This window comes from Pantherophis guttatus, chromosome 2 (genome assembly GCF_059756535.1).
Source record: "Pantherophis guttatus breed Tessera chromosome 2, ASM5975653v1, whole genome shotgun sequence".
NCBI lineage: Eukaryota > Metazoa > Chordata > Lepidosauria > Squamata > Colubridae > Pantherophis > Pantherophis guttatus.
Window position 1 is genome coordinate 27,224,169 of NC_142064.1, and position 19,441 is coordinate 27,243,609.

General features: G+C 38.6%; 3 protein-coding genes across 3 annotated transcripts in view; 1 reads left to right on the plus strand and 2 right to left on the minus strand.

Annotated features, from left to right (window-relative positions):
• ITGA2 (integrin subunit alpha 2) overlaps positions 1 to 5,074 on the plus strand; it is a 77,064-nt gene extending 71,990 nt beyond the window's left edge. Inside the window, exons 29-30 of the mRNA XM_034440857.3 lie at positions 75 to 191; positions 1,924 to 5,074. Coding sequence (XP_034296748.2) covers positions 75 to 191; positions 1,924 to 2,013 — 207 coding nt within the window. The 3' untranslated portion in view covers positions 2,014 to 5,074. The remainder of the gene's footprint in view (positions 1 to 74; positions 192 to 1,923) is intronic.
• LOC117679179 (molybdopterin synthase catalytic subunit) lies at positions 4,895 to 12,417 on the minus strand. The gene is made up of 4 exons (XM_034440858.3): positions 12,296 to 12,417; positions 10,814 to 10,967; positions 8,862 to 8,985; positions 4,895 to 6,823 (listed from the first exon to the last, which is right to left on the minus strand). The coding sequence occupies exons 1-4, from the start codon at positions 12,414 to 12,416 to the stop codon at positions 6,755 to 6,757; spliced, it is 468 nt and encodes a 155-aa protein (XP_034296749.2). The 5' UTR covers position 12,417; the 3' UTR covers positions 4,895 to 6,754.
• A 1,311-nt stretch (positions 12,418 to 13,728) lies between these two features.
• LOC132711505 (molybdopterin synthase sulfur carrier subunit) lies at positions 13,729 to 19,116 on the minus strand. Its single transcript, XM_060690701.2, has 3 exons — positions 18,936 to 19,116; positions 15,161 to 15,282; positions 13,729 to 13,855 (listed from the first exon to the last, which is right to left on the minus strand). Exons 1-3 carry the CDS (start codon positions 18,945 to 18,947, stop codon positions 13,729 to 13,731), a joined length of 261 nt encoding a protein of 86 aa, XP_060546684.2. The 5' UTR covers positions 18,948 to 19,116.
• Between the last annotated feature and the right edge of the window lie 325 nt (positions 19,117 to 19,441).

A 19,441-nucleotide genomic window follows, 5' to 3' on the forward strand; every position in this document is an offset into this window, starting at 1 on the left:
CAACTTGGATATTATCATTTTTTATGAAAATGACCACTTTCATCTTTGATATAACTGTTTTGTTTTGTTTTTAGATTCCAATTACAATAATCAAATCTGACGAGAAAGCAGAAATACCCATTGGAATTATAATAGCAAGTGTCCTTATCGGTCTTCTCTTGCTAATCATTCTTATTGCTGTTTTATGGAAAGTAAGTAAAGGTTTAGAAGTGTAAAAGTTAATTAAATGAAAGATTTCTTCTTATATAGTTGAAAGTATTACTTAAAGATTGGGCAACCTGAGTCCTCTGGTTAAATTTATATTTACCGAGAAAGAAATAAAGGGAGACTAGTATAGATCTATTTCAAGCTATTTAGCTCTCGTCAGATAGATCTATACTAGTCTCCCTCTATTCCTTTGTTGGTAAAGTTAAATTTAACACAAAATAGTTTGTTGTGAAAGCAACTGCCTGTGAAGGATTGGAGCTGAAAGGTGAAAGTGGAAGCAGTATGCTCTGTCCCTTATTTGGGTAGACCAGGTTGCCCTGATAAAAAACACTTGCATTCTGGGAGTTGAAGTCCACCCGTCTTCAAGCTACCAAGGTTGAGAAACACTGCTCTAAATGGAAGCTGAGATCGGGTGAAGAGAAATGTGAAGTACATTATTTTTATATCATCATATTTTAAAATAATAAAATGTCCCTTGCATTCCCCACTGTCCTGTCAGAGCTGAAGAAGCTTCTTGGATGACAAGCGAAACGTCTTTAAAGAAAAAAACAAGAAAGTCCAGAAAAAGCATCTTTGGACAATGATGTCAGAGAATGTTTGAATTTAAGATACAAATCTCTTAAGCAATTCTGACTTATATTGAGGTGCCCAATTAATGAAGCCATGTTCTTCATTAATTAAACACTTCATTTGATGTGTAATCACTGCCACAAGGCATATCATTTCCTAGTTCATGCTCAGAAGTAAGTCAATTTGAATTAGAACTCCTCCCCCCCCCAAAAAATGCTTTGAAGGTCTGCTGATTTTCATCTATTAAATGCACATACTGTACTATAATGTCTAATGCTCATTTCAGATATATTTAGGTTTTATGTTTAACTGAATTTGGGATTATGTGCATATATACTGCTTATTTGATGTAGTCCATCCAGTGGAGCACTTGCAGTAAATGCAGTAAGTTACATTCAGTCCTAGAACTCAGTTTTCATACTTACTTAGGGAAGGAAGATAAGCTCATCAAACATAGGGTAGGTTTATCTGCTTGTGGGATCCTAGACTGTTGCTTCTTGACTTTCACAATTTGAAGATGTATGGACTTCAAGTCCCAGAATTCTGCACCCAACACTGGCAGGAGATTTCTGGGAATTGAAATCCACAGATCTTAAAATTGCTGAAGTTATGAAACATTGCCTAGACTTTTAACAGATCTTAGTTTAGCAGCCCTCAGAGGTTGACCATCTACAGCAGGGGTGTCAAACTCAAGGCCCAGGCGTTGGATCTGGCCCACAGGGCCACCCTGGAAACAGCAAAGGACTGGCTCGCGATGCCTCTGCCAGTGAAAACAGAGCTCAGGAGGGCCGCACATGGTCCTCCCGAGTTCCGTTTTCACTGGCAGAGCGTTGCAGGAGGCATCGCAGCTGAAAACGGAGTTTGGGAGCCTGTTTTCACTGGCGTTCAGCTGGCCACACCCACCCTGGCCACGCCCACCCCCAGCCACCTGAGGTCAAACACAATCCTGATGCAGCCCTCAATGAAATAAGACTTTGACACCCCTGGTCTACAGTTAAGATTTGTCAAATTTAGATTAAAGGGCAGACAACAACCTATTACTAAAAATCAAAGTTGAAGAACAATAGAAACTGGATCCTATCCTTGATGCTACATTCTAGCATTAAATAATACCAAATATAAATCTTCTCAAAAAATTTCTTGCAGCTTGGTTTCTTCAAGAGAAAATACAAGAAAATGGGAACAGATTTGGAAGATATGGATGAGATTACGGGACTTACTAAAGACAGAGAATAAACAGAGCAGAAATATTCCCGAATGTACAAATCTTGAGCCACAAACAGTGTTTCCAATCCACACTGTTTAATTTCTACGAGTGCCTTATTAAAAGGTTTTACGTTTTTTATAAGTGAAAATATTATACATATAACTGCTGGTCGGTTTGGGCTTTTGTTTACAGTTGTATAAAGATTTTGTTTTTATATTTTGTACTGTTAATAATGGATCCTCTAAATTGGCAGGGCCAGAACTAATGCTGAAATCTATCAGGAATACTGCTTTGTATCCTTGATAAGGGTACATGTGGAATAGTTTGTCTTTATTTACCAGTATAACAGGACCTGTTATTTTCATCCTGTCCTTGAGCAGTGCTAGCTCCTCACAATCGGTATCTGGATTCAGATATTACATTAAACCATAAATTGGTTGGTTTACTTGTGACTAAATATGACATGTGAACAGGAACATTGTAGCTTAGCACAGAATTGCTCAAGAGTATACAACTATTTGTAGCTTATTGTGGCACCAAAGAAAGGATAGCACTTATTAGTTTAGGCATTGTCTAAAAAAGCTGGAGATGTGATTGCGAAGATTGCTGTGTTAGAGCAATATTGTATGTCATGTTAAGAGCATGACATGGCCTAGTACTGGTTGCGTACCCAAACTGTAACAATAAACTGTACATTAAGAATAGACATTCTAAAATCATGTAGAAACATTCATGAATCATTCATTCTGATTGGTTTTTATTATACTGGTTAACCTTTGTTAATTATTGAATACTGATTTTATTTTAAGTGCTATATTGATATAAGGACATCCACATGCAATACTAATCAAAACGTCACTTTGAAATTTTTAATTCAGTTTTATACAACATGTAAAGCTCTTATGCCTTTTTAGCTCTTTTTTCTAGGTGGTGCTTCAAGAGCTTATTTCAAATAGCTCTTGAAATAAGCAAATAAACAATAAAAGGAAACTCGATTTCTTTTCAGGGTTTTAAGGAGCAGTCAGGTTTTCTGAAGCAGTAAATGTTATAATTTAGATACCAGCTTCCAGAACCTTCAATGTATACTAGCCAAAAAAAAACAAAAAAACCCAGAGTTTATGTCTCTATCACAAAACTGTTGAAGATTTAATTAGATTTAAGGACATTTATGAACCAAATGAAATGGAGAGCAGATTGGCTGGCCTTATTTTACAATTCTTGGTGTAAAACAGTATTTGTAAAGGACTAAGGTACTAATTTCTGAACATTCTGTCTTCCAATAATTTGTGTTTTATTCCAGGAGACATGGATTAACCATTCCATAACACTAGTAGCAACTACAGTTGCTACTACCGTACAATTCCTCCCTTAGCAACTACAATTGAGACTGGCAACTTGGTTGTTAAGCAGAGTGGTTACCAAGTTAAAAATTACATGACCATGACTGTGCTTTTGATTGAGAGAGAGAGAGAGAGAGAGAGAGAGAGAGAGAGAGAGTGAGTATCACAAATGTGATGTTTGGTGTAAAGTTGTTTCCAGCAAGGTCATAACTGCAAACAGTAGCTGCTTGAGGAAGTTGCTAAGCAAGGACTACTAGTAATTTTCTAGATCTTTTCAGAATTAAAAAAAAATGTTTAATTTTTTAAAAAAACAATTCAGTATTAATTTATCACTTAATTTATCCCTTAATTAATTTATGTTTCACCAATTGTTCTTTTCATTACACTTTTCAAGATGGCAAATCTGTGGGTTTTTTTTAAAAAAATGTGTTTTTTATAAGATTCCAAAGAGCATTACTTTAATGGGATTTGAAGCATATTAAGCTTTCAGAACAGAAATAGCTGGATTTTTTTTATTAGATGTTGCAGAAGCAAGAGACAAGTATTCTTGAGAACAGGAGCAAATTGTATGTTTAATTTCCTCTTGCATATCTGGAGTGTGCAAATTCTTTAACTCTTGTTTACAATGTTATTTATCCATTAAGTTTGTTCTTGACTATATTGCATGTACTTAAAATCTTCAAACCCATCCTTCGGAACCCATTGCATTATTCTTTAAGGGGAACATTTTAATTTTGAAATTGGAATGTTCTGATGGGGAATTAGGTTATTCTGCCTAGCTGCAGCCATTTATACCACTGTTTCTGCATTCTTGACTAATATCAGAAGCATATATGCTCCTATCACTTATACCCTTACAGCAGTGGTGGGATTCAAGTAATTTAACAATCGGTTCTCTGCCCTAAAGATTTCTTCCAACAACTAGTTTGCCAAACTGCCCAGAAAATTAACAACCGGTTCTCCCGAAGTGGTGCGAACTGGCTGAATCCCCTCACTGCCTTACACAGCAGTAAACTCTTAATGACTAGAGTAAGGCATAACTTCTGAATGACTCAAGTCCGTAACACTGGAAGATACAGACTTTTACCTGTAATATATTACCTCTGTTGAAAATAACTAATAAATTATTATCTTTACTTTCGTTTAACACTGAAATACCAGGACTCTTTTTTTAAATTTCAGTTTATGTTTGCATGGGGAAGAAAAACAGCTGAGTTCCCCTCCAGCCTAACATAATTAACTATAAGTCTGATTCATCATGTCTCTACACATCCCAACAGCATTAATATAAATGTTCCTGATGAATTTTAATTACCATTCTGCTCCAGTCAAGCATTTTCATTGCTGTTGGATATGATGTAGAAAATATTGCTTTCTGTAAGATGGATATTCACACCAGGCACAAAAATGGTACACATTTTTACTCCTAGAATCAAGTTTCCTAGGACAAGGCAGGCAAAAATGTAAGCAGCTTATGTGAACCTAACTGCTGTGGTTAATTTAAAGTTCAAGCACATTGATTCAATAAATGTTTGTGCTCTTTTATAATATTGTAGAATGTATGTAACAATTTTGTACTTTTCTGTATTTTTTTATTTTCGTTAAAAAAAAATAGCAATTCAGTAAACAGGGGTATTGTACAGACAAAGCCTTTTATGTATATTTTGCACTTTGTACCAAAACAAATGAATATACTGAAGCTTGTGTTCTAAAGAGAGATGAATCCTGTTGAATAAATTTTGAAACCATCCCACTGTAGACTTTCATTGCTGAATTATATTGTCTGGAAAACTAGCTAATACAGACAGAAGTATATTGTTTGATCATCTACCTATCTGTACTTTGTTTCTCTTTGTTTTATTAGGCATGCATTTTAGGAGATACAGAATGGTCAGGGAACGTCAGGGCATTATTTGGTTCAAAAATTTGGAGTACACTTGTTTGCATGGAAATAAGCAGCATTTGCAAAAATACACTTCATAAGTTTGTTGTTGCTGGTCTTTTATATTCTCCTAATGCAGTTTCCTGCTAAGAAAGCCAGATTGGTGTAGTGCAGCACTGTCAAACTCCCAACCCGTGGGCCGGATGCGTCACGCTCTGGCCACATGCACGCCCGTTTTAGCGAAGGGGGGGAAGTCCTGATATGTCATGTGATGCCGCTATAACAATGTGAGTTTGACACCTGTGGTGTAGTGGTTAAGGCATTAAGTTAGGAACTGGGAGACTTGAGTTCTAGTTCTGCCTTAGCACAAAGTCAGCAGGGTGACCTTGGGCCAGTCACTATCTCTCATCCCTAGGAAGGAGACAATAGCAAAACCAATTCTGAAATCTTAAATTCAGACCTACCCAGTCAGTCACCGGGAATCAACATGGACTCAAAGGTGCCAAAACAGCAACAAAGTTTACGTTTGTGTAGAATAGACAATGTACATTCTCTTACCTAGCTTTGGTTCATGAGAGCACATGGATGTACAAGTCCTTGACTTACAATCACAACGGGGAATCTAAATTGCCATTGCTAAGCAATGAAGTTGTTAAGCTGTGCCCAATTTTATGACCCTTTTTGCCATGGTTGTTAAGCAAATCACTGCAGTTAAATGAATCGTGCAGTCATTAAGTGAATCCAAATTTTTCACTGACTTTGCTTGTCGGTAGTTGGCCAGGAACATCACAAATGGTGATCAAATGACCCCGGGATAAGCAACTTCATAAATGCCTGCTGGTTGCCAAGTGCGGGGATTTTGGCCACATGACAATCGTCAGAGTTGACTCGTTGCAAATCACTTTTTTCAGTGCCACTATAACCTCAAACAGTTGATAAATGAATGGTTCTAAGTCAAATGGTTGTAAATTTTGAACTGTTTCCCATAACACTTTGCATACTTAAATACTTTAATTTTGTTTCCATATTTTTAATAGAATTAGAGAACACTCTGACCATCACCTCAATTTTATGATGACTGGGCAAATCACCTAAATTTATGATAGGGAGCAAAAGTAACACACATTTAACAAACATTACAATGCTTCAGCTACTACAAGAATTTGGAGATACTCAAAACATAAATTTGATCGAAAAGAATAAACAGACAATGATTACAAAGAAGCCCGTGAAAGCAATAATATTCCTAAATAACTGGGATAAAAGATTTCATTATCTCATTCCATTTCAAAGTTGGAGAATCATAATTTGTACAAGTTCAATTTTGGAATACAATTCTATTTTTGAAATGTCCTGGCTTTAAGGATTATGGCTTAACAACACAAGAGAAAGAAATCTAAAGATTGTATATTTTAAACAGTTGGCCATGTTGCAAATACTTCCTGTATCTCTAAAAATGATCTACCAAAAACTGAATTGAATTTCCCAGTTCAGTTTAACACCCTGAAGCAGCTTTTCTTCTGCTTTCTTTTTTGGCACATTAATATTTTATTTTTCTCCCTTGATCCAAAAGCACTCCTTATTTTCTTTCCAAGAAGAGTCCTCTTCATATACCTCCTGTAAGCAAAGAACATCATGGGTAAGAGAAATTGTGTTACAAAGCTGACTCTTTTATCTGAGGTGGCGCATGGTTAGAGTGCAGTACTACTTCTGCTGACTGCCTGCAATTTTGGCAGTTCGAATCTCACCAGGCTCAAGGTTGACTCAGCCTTCCATCCTTCCGAGGTGGGTAAAATGAGAACCCAGATTGTTGGAGGCAATAGGCTAACTCTGTAAACCACTTGGACAGGGCTGTAAAGCACTGTGAAGCGGTATGTAAGTCTAAGTGCGGTTGCTATCTACATTTTTTTCCCTAGCTTACTGTCAGGGCTGAATTAAAATATGAAAAAAAATGTAGATACAATTTAGGAATAAGCAAGATATTTTCCAAAAGAGCCTTGACATTTTAACATACTAGATGCACGTATGTTCTCTGTGCATAAAGCCCCCTGTTGTAGAAATAGCTTGAGTACCAATCTGATGAGATAGGAAAAAGTTGGCATTTGTGTCCCATGCAGACTTTCTTTCCTGAGGCCCAAGCAGCACGTTTTTGTTTGTTTTTAAGTGTATCAATTCTCTGGATCAAATATATAAACATCTATAGACTGCTCAACATCAATCCAGGGGGATATCTCCAAATGATCAGTAGAAAGTATGCACATTATAGAGGAACACAAATTCAAAATACTGGCTTTGGCTGGCAAGGACGTTTGCACCTGCTCTCCTCTTAAATGGATGAAGGTTATTTAGACCAATATTTCTAAACTTAGCAACTATAAGATGTGTGGACTTCAACTCCCAGAATTTCCCAGCCAGCAAGCTGGCTGCAGAATTCTGAAACATAAAATCCACATGTAGTTGATATAGTTGAGAAACACTGGTTCAGACCAGCCACTGGTTAGACTTAAGTTGCGAGAGAGGGCTGTTTTAAATATTATTTTCTCTAAGATGAATGGATATTCACATCAGGCACAAAAATGGTACACATTTTTACTACTAGAATCAAGTTTCATAGAACAAGGCTGGCAAAACTGTAATGTAATGTAATGTAGTGTAATGTAATGGATAGGATAGGATAGGATAGGGTAGGGTAGGGTAGGGTAGGGTAGGGTAGGGTAGGAGTAGGAGTAGGAGTAGGAGTAGGAGTAGAATAGGAGAACAGAGACTAGACTAGAATAGAACAGGAGTAGGAGTAATAGGAGACTAGAGACTAGACTAGACAGAATAGAATAGAATAGAATAGAATAGAATAGAATAGAATAGAATGGAGTAGGAGTAGAATAGGAGACTAGAGACTAGAAGACTAAAACAGAACAGAATGGATTAGGAGTAGGAGTAATAGGAGACTAGAGACTAGACTAGACTAGACAGAATAGAATAGAATGGAATGGAATGGAGTAGGAGTAGGAGTAGGAGTAGAATAGGAGACTAGAGACTAACTAGAATAAACTAAAATAGAATAGAATGGAGTAGGAGTAGGAGTAATAGAAGACTAGAGACTAGACTAGACTAGACTAGACTAGACTAGACTAGACTAGACTAGACTAGACTAGACTAGACTAGAATAGAATAGAATAGAATAGAATAGAATAGAATAATTCTTTATTGGCCAAATGTGATTGGACACACAAGAAATTTGTCTTTGATGCATAAAGCTCTAGTTAATTTAAAGTCCAAGTACATTGGTTCAATAAATAATAGTTTGTGCTCTTTTATAATATTGTAGAATATTACAAGAGTTCTTATAATATTATATTATAAGAATACTGTTTTAAATATCTGGTCCATTTTGAACCTCCATTTAGGAAATTAAAATTTTCCAATGTCAGAAAACAGCAGAGGAAGAAGAAACATCTACCATCGTGGGAGCCTGCCTTCAACTCTGCAGGGGGAAGCCAGACCATGGCATAGGCATAAGCACAGGCCTCAAGGTGAGATGGGTGACAAACATATTTGATAAGAAATAAACGGGTTCTGGGAAACTGACCTGTGGACAATGTGATGTTCAGCACTGCACTCTTTTTCAAAACAAAAGTCCTTTAAGTTACGCACATACCTTTTTCCATATGGGGACAGTAGCTTTTAAAGTATTGATGCAATATTGCAAGGCATTGAGAGACTCTGCTCGGTGAGGGGAGGAGATGGCTACAATCACGCTGGCTTCACTAATGGGAACCAAACTAAAGAGAATGTGAAAAGTAACATTAGCGGTGGCTTTTAGCCACATTAGTGTAATCTCTCAAGGACAAAAAAAAAAAGGTCTTGTTGACAACTACTTCACAGACATAGATAAACAAGAGGGGCTGTGTTCTAGGAAGATCAAATTAGAGAAGCTGAATGTCTCATGATTATGTGTTCCAAGGTAAGATTCGACAGGAAAACAAATTAAGGGGAACTAGAGAAGACAACATCTGCAGCAACAGCCTGATGCAATCATTTAGATCAGGGAGAGAAAAGCAGAGTTTTCTTTCCTAAGAGTTTCAAGGCAGAAATAATCCACCACCCCAAATAATTTTTTAGGGATATTCCAGAGGTCCTGTCAGTCATTATTCCATCCCTTATACAGGTAATCTTTGATGTACAACCACAATGGAGCTCAAAATTAAGATCCGAACATCATTAACACCAAAGAAAATCAACCTTTCCTAGATGGATGGCAACAGTGAGGCTAAGCATAGCATTCAGAAAACAGGCTGGTCAGGAAAACAGAACTAAGTCAGGGAAGTGAGTGGCACAAGATCCAAAGGGGTGATGTATACATAAATATTTAACACCCCGTGTTAATAGGAGGAAAAAAACGTATCTCTTAGCCATCACTGCTGAACCAAATGTTTGCCTCATCTGAGAAACCAACCAATTTTTTTTTTAATCAAGTGGATGCACTTGAAAAGACAGAAGAGATGCCATTTAAAAAGTGAGCAGCTCTACTCTAAAATGGTTCTCAAATTTAGCTTACAATTCATCTATACGTGTGATGGCGAACTTATGACACATGTGCCAGAAGTGGCACACAAAGCCATCTCTCCGGCCACGCCAGCCGTCACCTGTTGCTCTTCCTTGTTTTCACATGCACGGGAGCTTCTGGAAACTGGAAGACCAGGTGACCAGCACGCATGCACACGCCGGAAACCAGAAGCTCAGCTCCGTGCCGGGGAACTTCTCTTCCAGTTTCTGGTGCTCCCCCATGCACACATGTGGGCTCCCACTTTGGCACTCGGTGTCAAAAAGGTTAGGGAACACTGATCTATACTGTACATTCATTCCAGTTGGAATATTTTCCACCTCGACTTTTTTCTCCCTTGAACCACAACATAAGAAAGTCTAAATCTGAAGACAAGCTGCACCATTGCCAACGTTCAGAACAAACAAGGATCAGATCAGAGACTATACCTATCCTCAAATGTAACCCTTAATTTGAATGAGGAATTTGAATGAGGAATCAAGCATGAAATGTCTGAGAGCTGCCGTAAGAGTAAGATAAAATTTAGTGCTATGAGGCCACTTTCTTTTCTTTTTTCTTTTTCTTTTTGTTTTGGCTAGTCTAGTGAAGAGAAGGACCAGGGGAGACATGATAGCAGTGTTCCAATATTTGAGGGGCTGCCACAGAGAGGAGGGGGTCAAGCTGTTTTCCAAAGCACCTGAAGGCCAGACAAGGAATAATGGATGGAAACTGACCAAGGAGAGATTCAGCCTAGAAATGAGGAAGAACTTTCTGACAGTGAGAAAAATCAACCAATCTTGCCTTCAGCTTGCCTTCCGAAGTTGTGGGAGCTTCATCACTTGAGACTTTCAAGAAAAGATTGGATTGCCATTTGTCAGAAATGGTATCCTGCTTGAGCTGGGGGTTGGACTAGATGACCTATAAGGTCCCTTCCAACTCTGTTCATCTAAATCCATATGGCCTCATCCAGAAAGGAGGCTAAAATGCTTACCTATAAATCTGTCTCTATCAAATTCACAAGCACAAAATCTTAAAGCAAGAAGAGCATATGCTTTGAGTGTATTTACCCAAGTCGATGATGTATTGCTATATGCTTCACGGAAGGCCATTTTAATCTAATATCTTTGCATATTTTCTTCGCTTCAGCTTCTGCCATTGTTGTGTAGGCTTCATATTCTAACTGTACGACTTTTTTCCCTTCAAAGTTATTCCTTGTGGTGCCTGAAACAAAAGGACAACCCTTAAAAGACATTCTGGGCTGGTGAGAAGTTTAGCTTGACAGAAGCTTTAACAATTAGAAATTAAGAGTTTCTCTTTATGCTAAGCATGGTTTTGCCCATGCTCTGAATAAGCCCCAATAAGCTAGTTTCTGCCTAACATTTTGCTGTGGGCTACAGACCTGCAATGAGTTCACACATCTCTCAACCACATTAAGGTTTGGCCACAGATTCTCTAACAGTTACACATTCTCCAATAATGCCAGTTATTAATAGGGGCCAAGCTCAACAATGACATACTTGCTCTGTATATACAAAAAGGCTTAAATTTAATTTCTAGCATTGCATTTATTAATAAATGAATTACATATAATAAATAAATATTTATTTACTAAAAAGGATAGATGGGGCACTACTAGGCTAAATGTGTTCCACTTCAATGTTTTCATGTGTTGTGGGAATTCTCAAGGACTTATCAGATAACTGAGATTAGTACAAGCGCTTCTCAAACTAGTCTTCCATATTTTTATTTTAGGGATGCAACACACTGCTGTAACTGTTGCAATCCTCCCCCTTAAAAAAAAACCAACTCAGACCATTGAAGTTAGTTCAGGCATGCAAACTTGTTCTAACACAACTTTGCAGGCTGAACCCTCCATTCTTTTCAAGATAAGATGCGCTACATGTCATCCGAGATCTCTCAAACCAACCATCATCATCATCTTTCTTTTAACAATCCCATAATTCCTTGCGGGGTGGAGTCTGGTCAACTGAATGGAGCTAGCAGAATGTTTTCATGGCCGGATGCCCTTCCTGTCACCAATGCGGAGTTTTGTTCAGCAAATATACTCTCAGTGTGCCCAGAGAGAGAAATACCTGTTTCTACCTAGGATCGAACACACAGCCTCCTGATTATGAGGCGAGAGCGCCACCTCTAGGCCACTGCACCACTTTTTCTCTCAAACCAACCATATGCATGTGTAATCAAGGTGAAGCCTTCAAAAGCACATAACTCATGTGCAGCATCAAGACTTGTTTTGGGTATATGGATGCCCCAAAGGCTCCAGGCTTTCCTGGCAGTGACAGTTCTCACAGCTGCCAGAACTATAAGTTCCATTTTATTTCTCTGTAAATGATTCCAATCCTCAAGGTTAAGAACTTTTTTTTTCTTTAAGTTTGGATGTTTTTTCCTTGTTCTAAGCTTGGTCTAAAACAGCCTTGTTCCATTGGCTCCTACAACTGCTTATCTAACCTTCAATCTCCAAGTTCTTTTTTTTTTAAAAAAAATAAGTGGGTTCAGTTCTGATTAAGAGTTTCATGTGTCAGACCTACCTACAAAGAAAGATACAGCTCCACAGCAGGGAGAAATGACCAGGGCTGCTACTTCATCTAATGAGAGCTTCTCAAACTTCAATTGAATCACATCCTTGGGTTCATCCTCAATTTCATTCATGATTTCTCTAGAAGTAAACGGTGATACAATGATTAATTTGCAAGTTTCTCCTATCCTGGCTATGGAGATTAAATTACATCACAGGTTACAAGCCGGATTACTGCCCTATTTGTTTATTCATTCATTTTTAATTCACCTTTATTATTTTTATGAATAACTCAAGGTGGTGAGCATAACTGATATTAATTTCATCCTAAGGCAGGACTAGACCCCTCCTGGTTTCTAGCCTGAAGCCTTAGCCACTATTTTAATTAATTAATTAACTAAATTAAATTAAATTACTTAATTTCTATTCCTCAAAGAAATATTATAGCCTCTTAACCAATGGATCCTATGGATCCTTTCTGGTCTGAGTTCAGATCAGGATCCTAATAAAGGAGAATATTTGTATCAGGGTTGAAATGCTCTCTGAACTTGCTTGTTTTCTTTCTTTCCTTCCTTCCTTCCTTCCTTCCTTCCTTCCTTCCTTCCTTCCTTCCTTCCTTCCTTCCTTCTTTCTTTCTTTCTTTCTTTCTTCTTTTTTTTTTGCTTTAATTTATATGCCGCCCTTCTCCAGAGACTCAGGGAGGCTTACAATGCGTTAATCAATAGCCTTCATACTTTTTGTATATTTATACAAAGTCAGCTTATTGCCCCCACAATCTGGGTCCTCGTTTCACCTACCTTAGAAAGGATGGAAGGCTGAGTCAATCTTGAGCCTGGTAAGATTTGAACTTGCAGTAATTACAAACAGCAGATGTTAATAACAGTGCTTTAGTCCACTGTACTACAGGCTCCTCTTTCTTGTTGGCATTTCATTACCCAAACTAGGTAACACCATCAGTGCTAGACACTGGGATGGCATAAGGTCCAAAACGCTGTTTCCAAATTATTTTTTAAATGTGCACTGTCATACTGTTCAATCTGGAGCCCTTCAGTTGTGTTTTCCCTCCCATCTTCTCTATATAATACAGCCAAAGATCATGTCTGGGAATTCTGGGAGTTATAGCCATGATCAGTTTGAGGTTATGGTTTAAGTTATTCTTCATGAATATATTTTCAATAAATGTCATTACAATGTTACTGCTTCATTTATGCAGCACGTTAAAACTGATGTCCAAAAGCTGCATCAGACCGTGCAGGAAAAGACATAGCTGCTTGAAGCACATTTTGGAAACCAAACTCAAAGCTCTCTAGAGAAATAACAGCTTGATATTCTCCTTCTTCTCCTTGTCCATCATCATCATCATCTTCCTTCCCATCATCAAGTTTCCAGATTCGATATTTTAACAAAACAAAACACCAACACATACCTGTGAGTATCTTTCTAGAGTTAACCTCCACTAAGAGGTGGGATGATGGCAACTTCGTCCCCTGTGTGGAGGATGAATTGCTGATCCCCAAGGGGTACGTACTCCTGACAAATGGCAAAGATAACTTGATCTTCGATATCGGCAAGACTGAAGGAAACATACAGTGATAAAAATTAATCATTGATCTGCTTCTGCAACTTTTTCTGCTCAATGTATTTTGGATTCTGCTCAATGAATTTTGAGGGTCTCACAAAATGCACATGGGAGGGGTCTCCATCCCCAAAATGGCTACTGAGTCAATTAAAACCAGTCACAAAGCTCCGATTTTAAAAAAAGACTGCTGGGGGATTGGCAACATTCCAAATTCATTCATCCATTCATTCTTGATTGATTCAATTCTATGTAGAAAGTCAGTTGAATAAGAGACATGGGGGGGGAGGTATGTCACCAGCCATTCGGGGGTTATGTGCCTTTGCAGGGTACCAGGGTACCAGTTGTGCTATTTCCTGGATCAGGAGGCTCTTTGGACAGTGACCCATGCTCTTGTCATCTCAAACCTCTTTAAGCTTCAGTTGGCCCACAGTTGCACAAGGAAAGACATGTTTGCCCATACTGCAGCTTTGCTCAGCAAGGCTGCATGGTCTGCCAGTTTGCTTCTTATGCCTTCCAGGTTCTGTCATCATCTACGGAACCCTACATGGCCCAGGACCTGGTTATCTCCCATTGGGTTTGCCTGGTCAGTCTAAGATGACAAGGCTTTGGGTCTCTTCAATTAGACCAGGGGTCAGCAACTTGCAGCTCTGGAGCCGCATGTGGCTCTTTCACCCCTCTGCTGTGGCTCTCTGTCACTCAAAATATGCATCACAACCGCCAATGTGCGACACCCACCGGCACGCGATTTATTGAGCTTTTCAAACCCGGTAGGCCAACCATGGATAAATCCAAGAAAAGAAAAGTTTCAGAAGAAAACAGAACATTTAATTCAACTACATATGTTAGTTTTGTGGCCGTTCAAGAAATAGTCAGGCACGGGAAGGGTTTTGTGGCTCCTGGTGTTTTTTTTTCTGTGGGAAATGGGTCCAAATGGCTCTTTGAGTGTTTAAGGTTGCAGACCCCTGAACTAGATGGTGTCATCTTTCCGGATTGTGAACCCTTAGGGCTGACTGTTCTTTTGAGGCCCTGGGCTAGATTGGCTGGAACTGCTGTGGGCCATGTCTGTGTATTTTTTTTAAAAAAATTGTCATTTTGTTCTTTCCTTTTTACTTGATTGCAGGGTGGGGGAGGGTATGGCCCAAGGATGACTACTTCTTGGTCACCATAGAAGATGACAATGGAGTGTCATGACATTAAAGTTGCAATTCTGTGTGTAAGAATTGCAAGAATTGCAAAACGCAAAGCCCCTTATTGTAAGAGCATGAGGAAAGCATCAATTACCGATACGCGTCACTGTACCTCGAATGCCTCTTGACAATTTCTCTCCACAGCTGCAGTGAGGTTATTCGTTGGGGTACAGAAATGTTCTCTGTACGCAGCCCTGCTAATTCAGCACTTCTGGCAAAATACAGCACTGTGACCTGTTTTCAAGAAGAAGGTAAAAACATTTAACGCTAAGCCCACCTCTGATTTAAGCCCATATGGATCTCGTTTGTATTCCATTGTAACTAAAATTAAATCGACACATTAAAGCTTCAGGTTTGGAACAACGGGTAAGTTAAAGTAATGGAACCATTCAAAACTACAAGGAACGGGTTTCTGAAATACAAGGAGAATAATATGCACCTGTATGTACCTTGTAAAAGGTATCCTGCCCTAATAGAATAGGATAGGGTAGGGTAGGGTAGGGTAGGGTAGGGTAGGGTAGGGTAGGGTAGGGTAGGGTAGGGTAGAGTAGAATAGAATAGAATAGAATAGAATAGAATAGAATAGAATAGAATAGAATAGAATAGAATAGAATAGAATAGAATTATTTATTGCCAAGTGTAATTGGAATTTTTCTTTGGTTCATATGCTCTCAGTGTACATAAAAAGACAAGATACATTCGTCAAGAATCATAAGGTACAATACTTAATGATAATCATAGGATACAAATAAGCAATTAAATCATACTAGGAAACAATCAATATAAATCGTAAGGATACCAGCAACAAGGTTACATTCATACAGTCATAAGCGGGAGGAGATGGGTAATAGGAACGATGAGAAGACTAATAGTAATGTAATGCAGCCTTAGTGAATAGTCTGACAGTGTTGAGGGAATTATTTGTTTAGCAGAGTGATGGCGTTTGGGAAAAAGTGAATGTCCTCAAAAAAGGGTGCAATCACTGAAAAATGGAAGCAAAAATTTCAAGGACTTTTTGGGCACAGAGGTGACTATAATGTGAGAATGACTTTGGGAGAAGGACCTACAGTCTAAAACAGCGGTTAGACAAGAATGGGAATGGAGAAAGCATCTCAGAAAGGTTCCTTCCTAATTCCGTAGAAAGTAAAGACAAGGGAGGGGAGAAGTGCTTTCAGACCTGCAAGATTCTGTTAATGTCATCTTACAATAAAGGTTGTGTTAATATGCATGGTTTTGGTGGTCTGGACTATTCTGATGCAGTAACGGTGACAGGAAGGAAGTGTTTAAAACTCTGTTCCATATCTCCTAGAAGGCAAAGCATTTCAAAATTCAATTTGCAATTATGCTGTTTACATACAACTTAAGGCAGAGAGGTTAAAAAAGCCTATTTGGCAATCATAATCATTTACCTTCTCTTGATGGATACCTCTGATTTAATGTATCATTGATATCCCACAGCTAGGGAGAGGGAACCTTCAAAATACTCCAGCTCCCATGAACTCCCAACTAATCAAAGGCAAAGGAGCTGAAGTACTCCTTCTTTGCTATTACAACCCTGGCAAGAACTAAAATTACTCCAGAAAAAAAATGTGGTTCATCCTGGATGGGTACACAGGAGAGTTGTCAAACAAGTTTTAAACACTCTCTAGAGATTAGAAATGTAGAGATAAAATTACTTTCAAAAACTCCACACCGTTCTATTAGAATCAGAGTGAGACACCAAGGACTATAATTAGCTGCATTCAAAACTAGAATAATGAGTCAAAAGAAAAGTGCTCAGAACTACAAGCGCTTATGAAATAAATTCATGGGTACTTCAACATTTCAAAATATAGGCAGACAATGCAGTCAGTGGCTTCCAAAGTGGGGATATACAAGAAATATTAGAAGCTCTGTTATTCGCCTAATTCCCCCTCCCCCCTAAATTGAATTAATTCAAGAAGCTACAGAATCCACAGAATATATATCTATATGCATAGGTGGTAAAATGTACATATTAGTAAACTGGTACAGGCACATAATGTATAAGAAATCATACATAAAAATGCATGTTCAGCATTTTTACTAATAAGACAGACACAGACTTTAGAGGATAATTAGAACTGTAGAAAAAGCAATTGCTACCAACCTGCCTTCCACTGAGGACCTGTATACTGCACGAGTCAATATTGTGAAAATATTTACAGACCCCTCGCATCCTGGACATAAACTGTTTCAACTCCTACCCTCAAAACAACGCTATAGAGCACTGCACACCAGAACAACCAGACACTAGAACAGTTTTTTTCCCAAATGCCATCACTCTGCTAAACAAATAATTCCCTCAACACTGTCAAACTATTCACTAAGTCTGCATTACTATTACTATTAATCTTCTCATCATTCCTATCACCCATCTCCTCCCACTTATGACTGTAATTTTGTTGCTTGAATCCTTACAATTTATATTGATATTGTTTCCTAGTATGATTTGATTGCTTATTGTATCCTATGACTATCACTAAGTGTAGTACCTTATGATTCTTAACGAATGTATCTTGTCCTTTTATGAACAGAGAGCATATGCACCAAAGACAAATTCCTTGTGTGTCTAATCACACTTGGCCAATAAAGAATTCAAATCAATTCAATTCAATTCGAATCAAATTCTGTTCTATTTTTTTTTTCAATTCAATTCAAACCTTTATTGTCAATGCACAATATGCATACAATGAGATTGGATGAGCCTCCCTTAGTGCAGCCTCCCAAATACAAAATACATCTCAATAACTCATAAGTGAAAGAAAAGAAAAAAAAAACCCATAACCCAATAGATCTTACTAACAAACACACAATCCTATATACCTATACGTGCATAACATTACATTATATTATGTTGCACCACTGTAGACATGTTACATATTGTTCTGGCCCTGCAAGTCTATCATACTAAATGGTTATGGTGTTCTATTCTATTCTATTCTATTCTATTCTATTCTATTCTATTCTATTCTATTCTATTCTATTCTATTCTATTCTATTCTATCCTATCCTATCCTATCCTATCCTATCCTATCCTATCCTATCCTATCCTATCCTATCCTATCCTATCCTATCCTATCCTATCCTATCCTATCCTATCCTATCCTATCCTATCCTATCCTATCCTATCCTATCCATCCTTTCGAGGTAGGTAAAATGAGGACCCGGATTGTGGGGGCAATAAGCTGACTTTGTATAAAAAAGAACACCGCTTGGGGGGGCCCCGAAAGCCCTACTAAGCAGGTATATACAAAAGTATCAAGGCTATTGCTTAACGCATTGTAAGCCGCCCTGAGTCTCCGGAGAAGGGCGGCATATAAATTGAACCAATAATAAATTGAACTAATAAATAATAATATTCTATTCTATTCTATTCTATTCTATTCTATTCTATTCTATTCTATTCTATTCTATTCTATTCTATTCTAGGCTAGGCTAGGCTAGGCTAGGCTAGGCTAGGCTAGGCTATTCTGTTAGGTGCATTATCAATAACGTTTGGAAACCACTGTATATTGGGCTGCAGCGTCCACCATCCTGAAGTGGCCGGAGCTAAGGGGAGTCGAGGTTATTGCGAAATGATTGCGAGGTTATTGCTGAGCTTCATAGGCTCGATCCAAACCCATTTCAGGGAAAAGCCGGGACTCAACATTGCACACACGGCAACGTTTGAGCAAAATAAATAACTAAATAAATCAGGCGCAGGGGGCCCGGCCCTCAATGGGGACCCAGTTCTTTTTCTCTCTCTCTCTCCCCCACAGGGGATTCGGCTTGAGGGACAAACTGAGGCTCCGAGAGCTTCTGCAGGTCTGCGTCTTTCGGAAAAAAAGAGTCGCGCGCAGATTTCACTCCGGCTAAAGTTGGCGTACCTCGCAGCTCATCGATGCGCCGACCCTGGGGAGGCCCCGAAACAGATCGCCCTTTCTCCGCTAGCCACTATTTTGTTTTTTTTTGCGACGGGCCCAGGAGGAGTTGCGGCTCCAAAGGGCACAGCGCTCACCGCCGCTTTCTATAGCCCAATCGCTTCGCACATCACCCCCACCCCCAAACAGCTCCACCTTTCCTGGGTTGGCTCTCCAGAGCGGGTGGGTGTGTGCAAGGCTTCCAACGGGAGTCGGTTCTAGTTTGAAAACAAGTCGGGTACCTTTAGAAAAATTTAGATATTTAGAATTAATTAGAAATTAACTAAATGTTAGTTATTGGAAAATTTTATTAACTTATTTTTTTGGGGGGGGAGGAGGCGGTTTGCAAAACTTAGCACCTTTAAAATGCATCTTTCGCACGCCCGCGGGCTTGCATTGAACTCAAGACTTCTGAACTTTTTTTTTTTTCTTCCCCTCTCGTAATTTGCCCTGTAAAATAATCTGGGAGAATC